The sequence below is a fragment of the Saccostrea echinata genome, unplaced genomic scaffold (assembly GCF_033153115.1).
Source record: "Saccostrea echinata isolate AGI-Se365-2 ecotype Australia unplaced genomic scaffold, CSIRO_AGI_Sech_v1 ptg000012l, whole genome shotgun sequence".
Lineage (NCBI taxonomy): Eukaryota > Metazoa > Mollusca > Bivalvia > Ostreida > Ostreidae > Saccostrea > Saccostrea echinata.
Window position 1 is genome coordinate 6647710 of NW_026889761.1, and position 8862 is coordinate 6656571.

An 8862-nucleotide genomic window follows, 5' to 3' on the forward strand; every position below is an offset into this window, starting at 1 on the left:
TTACTACACAGTATTAGTAAAGGTATGCATCATATTGTATGATATTATGAGCAATTCTGAAAATTTATTCAGAGTTTTCAAAGTTTCTAATGCAGTTTTGTTATACCTGCATAAAATATATTACAAAATAAGCAAACAAATTTGCCCCGTTTTAAATTCGCCCAGTCACAATTCTGTTTAAGAAACTATAGTGTGTTTTTTGCACCCCATCTTTTTTGCACGAAGATATATATCAACGCAATGTCAAAGGTATAATTTAATTAGTTTCTTCTAAGTATTATACTACTACCGGTAATAAGTTTAAATATCAGACCTTGTTCATTGATTGATTTATTGATTGTTGTTTAACGTCCCATTTGAGAATTTTTCACTCATAGAGACGACACCATATACCGGTGAAGGGCTTCAAATTTTGACCTTTACTCGGCACTCATGGCCATTGAGCAGTGAGGGATCTTTATCGTGCCAACGCCTGCCGTGACACGGGGCCTCAGTTTTTAAGGTCTCATCCAAAGGACCCGCAACTTTCACTTCAAAGTGCCGGGCGCATGGCGAAGGAACAGTTGCTACCCATTTTTTAGCGACTTAGGTCAGTCGCGGCCGTGATTCGAACTCACAACCTCCCGATCACTGAACGAGCGCTCTACCGACTGATATACCGTGAACGGTCAGACCTTGTTTAGCATAAACCTATTTTATTAATGTTTGAAACAATTTTTCTATTACCTTTGACTGCATAAATGCACCGATGGCAAGAGTACCTAAGATACCAAGTCTGTAAGTAACTTTATGCAAAATACACAAAAACGAATTCGACAACTTCATCTTTATGTCGATCCATGCAAAATTGTAAAAGTTTCGTCCATGTACTAGGACACTCCCCTCAAAGTTTTAGTAATCCGTTCTCAAATATGGACTGAGAGACAGGCGAACACAGGTGAACAGTCTCCTGCAAACCTCTTCATTGAATGTCTGGACCTTTTATTGCTTACAAAACTAGCATTTGAGAACTGGAATTTCGATTAAACTCTGCTTCCATCATTTTGTCAAGTTTTCTCCATTATATATCATTGTTTTTTTTAATTGTGCTAGAGTGTAATATTTTCTTTTTTCATTAAGGGAGTGGTCGCCCGCGTGGCGCAGTGGTTAGAGCGTCTGCTCTAGAGTAAGGCGTAAGGAGTTGATCCTTACGTCGCGGGTTCGAATCCCACTGTGGGACGTGGAGACGTCCTTCAGATGAGACCGTATAAACCGAGGTCCCGTGTCGCAGTAGGTGCTGGCACGAAAAAGATCCCTCACTGCTCAATGACCGTAAGTGCCGAGTATAGGACAAAAATTTGCAGCTCTCCATCGGCAAGTGGTGGCGTCTCCATATGAGTAAAAATTTCTCGAGAGGGACGTTAAACAACATACAAACAAACAAACATTAAGGGAGTGTATTAAATGTTCATGGTGGAAGGGAGCCTCTTGACCTTTAAACCTTCCCTTCATGTATCGAAGAAACTTCAAATCTAACACGACATGCATTTTTTTCGTAGTGATATAAGATATAACCATGTGCCTGTAAGATTAGAAAGAAAACAAGTTGGAAGAAATCGGCGAAAAACATCAAATCTCTGAAATCGCTAATTTTAATTGAGAGTTTTTAAGTACTGTTAAGGTTTAAAATAAAATCGTTCATTTCAATCCACTGCAGTATTTTTTGCTATTTGTAAAATCCTTGAAGGAAGGTGTATATGTGTTGAATCTTCCCTTTTAACTTTATGAGTGTCGAATGTTCTGCTCAGCGATTTAGCAACAGCTCATTTATACCAACCAGAAGGTCTACTCATACTGCATTGCTGATTTCCATTTTCTAAAATACGATATTATTGTATTTGTTAAGTTTGAACAAAACGATAATGAAAATAAAATTCACAAATTTCTCATTTTTAAAGTATATATTTCACTCACCGTCATATTCACAATGCCATGAAAATGCTCCGAACGTTACCGTACTAAGGATAAAGAGCGAAATATTTACCGCTGTCAATTTGTTGGACATCTTTGCTTGAGCTTAACTAGAGAAATTAATTAATAACCTACTTAAATTCTTTTCGTTTTTTGCCTTATAAAATGAATTTTATTTACAATTTCATTAGCCAAATTTCATTATACCCGTAATTATATATATATATATATATATATATATATATATATATATATATATATATATATATGTGTGTGTGTGTGTGTGTGAGGGTGTGTGTGTGTGTGTGTGTGTGTGTGTGTGTGTATAGATATTTTTAAAGAAGATACGTATTTTTATTTATCGAAAGTGTGAATAGACGATGTTCACAAAATTTTCATTTTAAAGAAATCATAGCAAAAAATTTAATTGAAATAAGAGAAGTTACTTACTTTTCTTCTTGGTGTTCCAGATGGATCTGAAGCAAAGAAATGAAAAACAGTGTAGAATTATTCCAAATACGACTGTTCTATTTTTATTCCAGGTATTACCGTCTTAAAATTAGCTGTTTGGATTTTCTGGGAACGTTTTTTAAAATATATTTAAGGGAAAATCCACGTAAGGTCGCAAAGAATTTTTCGAAAACAATGAAACATTTTGCTACCTTGCAAAGACATCCTTAAATTTTTTTCCATAGTTTAATTATCAATCTGAAATAGAAAATCATTATTGCACAAGTGCATGGTAAAAATTGCATTTCTATGTTTAATTTACTATGCCTTTGTTTGTCTCAAATGACTACAAATAAACTTGCATCTTTAAGAGTAGAAACATAACCTTCATTTCTAATGGTAGAGATTAATGTCATAGGTATACTTTAATAAAAAATGTTGTAGTTAATGATTTTAATAAAGTTTAAATTCGCAGATTATTTCATTTCTTGATGTTTTGATAAATTGTTCCTTTTGTGTAATGTCATGGTAAATATTTCCAGTATAAATTAGGCCCCGCCTCCTTGTACTTCACCTTAACTGTGCTGCGAAACTGAATGTTATACACATCGATTACTTGTGACGTCATTGTGAAATTATGCAGAAATAGCATTGTTAATGTTATATAAGGGAGAATTTTTCAAATGTAAATATTTATTATTATATAGCAAATTATTTATTCGATATTAAAATGCATTAATATAAAATTAAAAATTAGCTACTTATAATTATAATTTATTGATTTGTAGTTACAAATTTTAAGTAACAGATTTTTGAAAATGTAATTTCAAATTAATAATGTTTGATTTCAAACAAATAATTTGAAATTTCAAATATCATGTTATATCAAATTGATAATGTGTTTTTTGAAATTAATGAATACTTTTTTCAGATTAATCATTTGTTTTGTTAATTAGTATTTTGCTATTTCAAATCATTAATTTGTATTTCAAAAATTAAGAAAAGGGTCAATAGAATCTTCCCTACACTGCTTTCTGTTAATTACAATGTTATATTGCAACAAGTGTTTGCGTAGAGGTGAGATAGATAATTAAACTCGACTGATTTTTGGAAGTATATTTAATAGCATTCAATAAAAATCATACACAGTGTGCTCCGCAAAAAATCTAAAGGTTTTTTGGCGCGACACATTTTTCTTGGACTAGTTTATTGGTTTATATATACCAAAAGATTACCATCTCCTTTGTAATGTTTTTTTTAAAAGATGCATGTCATACAATGACTATCAACCAGAAAAATGACGGGTTTTCCGTGATTCCTCTACCAAACAAAGATATTGTAAAGGACACAAAAATACATAGATTGGATAAAATTCCATCCTGCATATTGTTATTAGTGACTTTTATTGCATCACTTAACTTTCCTTTATTTCCTTTCTTTTCTTTTTTGCATTTCGTTGCGTTCTTTGAGAAAAAGCCTCTGCCTTCTAAACATCTCATTAGTATAATAAGAATGACCATTCTCTCTCTTCATCTCTTCAATCATTGCAAGGATGTATTTAACTTCTGCTTTGCGGTCTGCTGGATTGCCCCTATACCCAATTGCAGTATACCTTCCATCGATATTATCAATAAGAATTCGTAAATTTGAAGTCTTTTTTAATGTGTTGACATAGACTTTAACAGTCATTTTATCACGATCTAGTCGATCTTTTCCAGTGAAAACTATAAGCAAATATTTTTTGACATCCTGTCCAAAGGCATTCAAGTAGAAATCCACAGTGTCCTGTTCTTCAGTTGTATACCGTCCTATTTGCAGAACCAGTATAATTGCATGGAATCCAGGAGATATGATTCCAAAACATTTTGATATTTCCAATATAACTTCTTGGTTTGTTTTGTTCATGTCATATAAACCAGGTGTATCGACAACTATCACATTTTTATTGAACCGTTTTGCTATATGAAACTGTGTTTTTTTGGTCACTGAGCTTCCGGAAAGCTTGGCGGGGAATGCCTCAAATCCAAGTATAGTGTTGCCAGTCGTGCTTTTCCCCACACCAGTTTTTCCAATAAGTAGAATTCTGATATCATTATCCCCATTGATACCTACATGTAAATAAAGATGAGTGATTGGAAAATTTATCGCTTTTCTGCATGAATAAATTAAACTTATGATAAACTTATAATATGATACATATGGTTGTAAGTTTCAAATAAAAAATGACAAAGTAACCACTGATTCTTAATTTAGATTGTTTGTGCATCAGGCAGAATCTAATGTTTATCCAAGTTTTATTCAAACATAGCAGACCCGACTGTACTGTATGCAGTGCATATTCTAAGTTACTGACGATAAAACAAATACAACATGTGCAAAATTAGTAATACAGTTTATGAACGTGTTATTTGTTTTCTGAGTAATACATTATTAATAATGTAATCAAAGATTGAGTAAAAAAATCTTATCAATTATCTAATCATACTGTAAAAGAAATCAACATTAACGTCCACTATATAAACGTCATCATACTTACATCTTGATGCCCCAATCCCTAAAATGAAAATCCCAGCAATGAGGAGGAGAATCTTTTGTCTGCCAGTAATCACCGACATCGTCATGTTAAATTTTTCTGTGTCTGTGACATGAATTAAACACTTTCTACCTTAACCAGAAACGATATTAATGTATGTATTTGAATTTCATTCATTGATATGAAACTCACAATAAAAAATAAAATTGTCGGTGTACAAAAGAAAAGAAAAGGACAAATTTCACTTAACGTAGATTAAACGATGCTACTTTCTTAGAGAGAGAAGTTTCTGAGAAAAATATCCTTCAATATTTTGTGAGTTCTGTTTTTGTATGTTTAAGCTTACCTTTCTGTAAATAGTCTGCATTTCCAAAAACTCAGCTTAATTTGGCCTTTAACTATATCTATTTTTAGAATGTGGAAACTCCAAGATTTTACTCCACAGTTATTAGTAAATAAAGCCGCATCGATCCGTGTACATACAATTAATCAATTATTTTTTTTTTCATTGTTCTTGTATGGAAGGCTGTTCTTTGCCGATTTTATCTTTAAAAACTATTTTGAGCAGGTAATGGTAAATATTTGTTTAGATGTACTTTGGAGATATGTATGTGTTCAACTGAAAAAAAAAATATTTTCAATGTTAAATATTCTGCATATAAGTGCTCAACTTATAATAAACATATACCTCATTATTTGCACACTGAATTGTCTACGGATTTTTTCCGTTTGCCCAATACTGACAAGGGGCACACAGCGGGTGTGGCCTGAAGACGGGGATGCTTACTCCTCAATGGATGATCCCACCTCAGAGGTTTTTAGAGATCTGCGTTTGCTTTGCTCCAAATTTGTATTGTTTCAATAAACTTTGTAAGTTGATTACTATTCGTAATCTTCATATTTCATCCGATACTATTCCGCAATATATATAAATGTGTGTTTAAATCAGTATACTTATTTTGCAATAGGAGTTTACTTGCAAATAAGAATTTTTTATAGAAATATATTTATTTTTTCAAAAAAAAAAAAGTTATAGATATATTTTGTATTGTTAAAAGAATCCTATATAGAAATAACTGATATTTGTGTATTATTCGTAAAATATATTACATATAAATTGTACTAGCATATTTGTGTGCTCGATATTATTCTAATATATATTTATTAATTTTATACTTCTTTTCTGCAATACTAGTAATTACAAGAATAAGTTATCATGATCACTGTCATGGTTATTGGAAGTACATTCTCTTCTTTTCTATCATTAAAACGATAGTTAAAATAAGCATACACAGGCACATAAATTCGAACTAAGATATATGTAAAAGTAGTTTAACGCTATTAAAACTTGAAGAAAGGCTTTTATTCAAATTGTTCATAGGCAAGTCTTTGTTTTGGTATCAATACTCATTCATAATGTCAAGTATTGCAACTAGAGAGGATATCAATATTAATATTATACTTTAATATAATATATGATATAAATTAAACCATTAAAATATGTTAAATACACTGGTAAAGTTGTCTGTAATGTAATTTTTAAAACATCAATGGTTATAAGAGTCCCATTTTGTGTTAAAGTGATTAAAAGTATAAAACTTTAAGAGATATATATTGCTCCGACTGTGTGTGTTGTCTGTGTTTTTGCAAGTATGCTGATAAATATTACATATGCATAAATAAGTCTTCTTAATAATTTATACGAACACTAGAAGAAGGCCATTTCCTTTTTTTCTCTCCGAAAATAATAATATTTCAAAGCAGCTACCATATATGATCTAGGTTTTGCCAGAGCTTCAACTGCGGATAGTTCTGTCATACATTCTTACGTTTTACCATATGAGAATGTTTTTTGTTTGTTTATTGTTTAACGTCCCTCTCGAGAATTTTTCACTCATATGGAGACGCCACCACTTGCCGGTGGAGAGCTACAAATTTTGACCTATACACGGTACTTAGGGCCATTGAGCAGTGAGGGATCTTTATCGTGCCACCACGTACTGCGACACGGGACCTCGGTTTATATGGTCTCATGCGAAGGACCGGTCTCCACGTCCCACAGTGGGATTCGAACCCGCGACGTAAAGATCGATTCCTAAATCCGCGACTCTAGAGCGAACGCTCTAGCCACTGCGCCACGCAGGCTACCATATGAGAATGTAATTAAGTCATTATTTCGGATTGTTTTCGTTTTTTCTGTTATCATTACTGAATAGTGCATTAAGTGAATACAGGTATAGAATCAAATCAAAATTCTAACTGGAACAAGAAATGTACTTACTTTCCTACCAATGTTTTGGATGAAGTAAAGAAATAAAACAGCACGGGATTATTCCGTTTGCTCTATTTTTACCCCTTTATTTACCGCTTTAAGAACAGCAGACTGGATTTTCAGAAAATGATCAATGATTTGTAAATGCTATTTTTAGATTACGTGTACATAGTATTTCCTTATATAAATTGCAAATGTGCTTTTAAATCGATTAAATCGATTAGACATTCTCAGGTCATGCTGCACAAAATACCATCTTTCAATAATTTAACATAATGCTTGAGACGCAAACAACGCCGATTTAGCATCATTAGTCTTTAAAATTAAATTAAAATAGACGAATCTTATATTGCAGTTAGCTATACCTATTCATCTCAATCCTGAAAAAAGCGAGTGAAATATTATATGTTACAATGTACAGTAGTGCATACAACTACTGTTTAGTCTAGATTATAATTCCTTCCATACATATACTGATATCATCTTTGTGATTAGCAACAAAGGTATACATAGTATAGTACACATGTAATCAACAAAGGTACACGTACACATGTATACAAATAATACAAGATGTGTTTGTGAAACACTGATGCCCCCGTATGGCAGCTTATGGCGAAGGTTAAAGTTTCTCAAATGCAAGTAAAAAGCCAGGCCAAAAGATAAAAAATATTAAATTTGAAAGGCCTAGCTGCAATTGTTCAAAAGTTATGGCGAAGGTTAAAGTTTTTTAAAAGTAAGTAAAACATCAAGGTCAAGGTAAAAGTTGTTGGTATCTAAATGAAGGTCTTGTCACAAGGATTACATATGTAAAGTATGAAAGCCCTAGCACCAACCATTCAAAAGTTATGGCCAAGGTTAAAGTTTTTCGAAAGTAGGTCAAACTCCTATGTCAAGGTCAAAGGGTCAAAGTGGTTGGTATCCAGAGGAAGGTCTTGTCACAAGGAATACACATGTGAAGTTTGAAACCCCAAGCACCAACTGTTCAAAAGGTACGGCCAAGGTTAAAGTTTTTCAAAAGTAGGTAAAACTCCAAGGTCAAGGTCAAAAGGTCAAAGTTGTTGGTATCCAAAGGAAGGCCTTGTCACAAATTATACACATGTGAAGTTTGAAACCCCAAGCACCAACTGTTCAGAAGTTATGGCCAAGGTTAAAGTCTCATAAAATTTTGCAAAAGTGGGTCAAACTCCAAGGTCAAGGTCAAAAGGTCAAATATGATGGTACCCAAAGAAAGGTCTTGTCACAAGGAATACACATGTGAAATATGAAAGTCATAGCTCCAACCAATCAAAAGTTATGGGCAAGGTTAAAATTGACAACAGACAGACAGACAAACAGATAAACAGACAAACAGACAGACAGGACAAAAACAATATACCCCCGGGATCTTTCGATCCTGGGGCATAAAAAAATAGAACTGATGTGTCTTGTCAATTAGTTTTGTTCGCTTTCATGCAGACAAACATGGTTCTTTCATTCAACGTCCATTCGACCGACTGCCTACCTTTAAAATGGAACAGTCTCTCATAATAAATAATAAACTTTATAAACACATTTCATAAAAACTTCCTAAAATTTGTATCAGGTAAGATTCAACTTCTGTAGACTTTCTATAAACCCAAGAGTTTTAAAAGTTAATACAAAAGAATTGTCAAATATA

At 32.7% G+C, this 8862-nt stretch overlaps 1 protein-coding gene across 1 annotated transcript; it reads right to left on the reverse strand.

Moving 5' to 3' along the window:
- Positions 1-3825: 3825 nt before the first annotated feature.
- On the reverse strand, positions 3826-5021 carry LOC133185736 (GTPase IMAP family member 9-like). The gene is made up of 2 exons (XM_061321036.1): positions 4937-5021; positions 3826-4508 (listed from the first exon to the last, which is right to left on the reverse strand). Exons 1-2 carry the CDS (start codon positions 5019-5021, stop codon positions 3826-3828), a joined length of 768 nt encoding a protein of 255 aa, XP_061177020.1.
- Positions 5022-8862: the final 3841 nt, after the last annotated feature.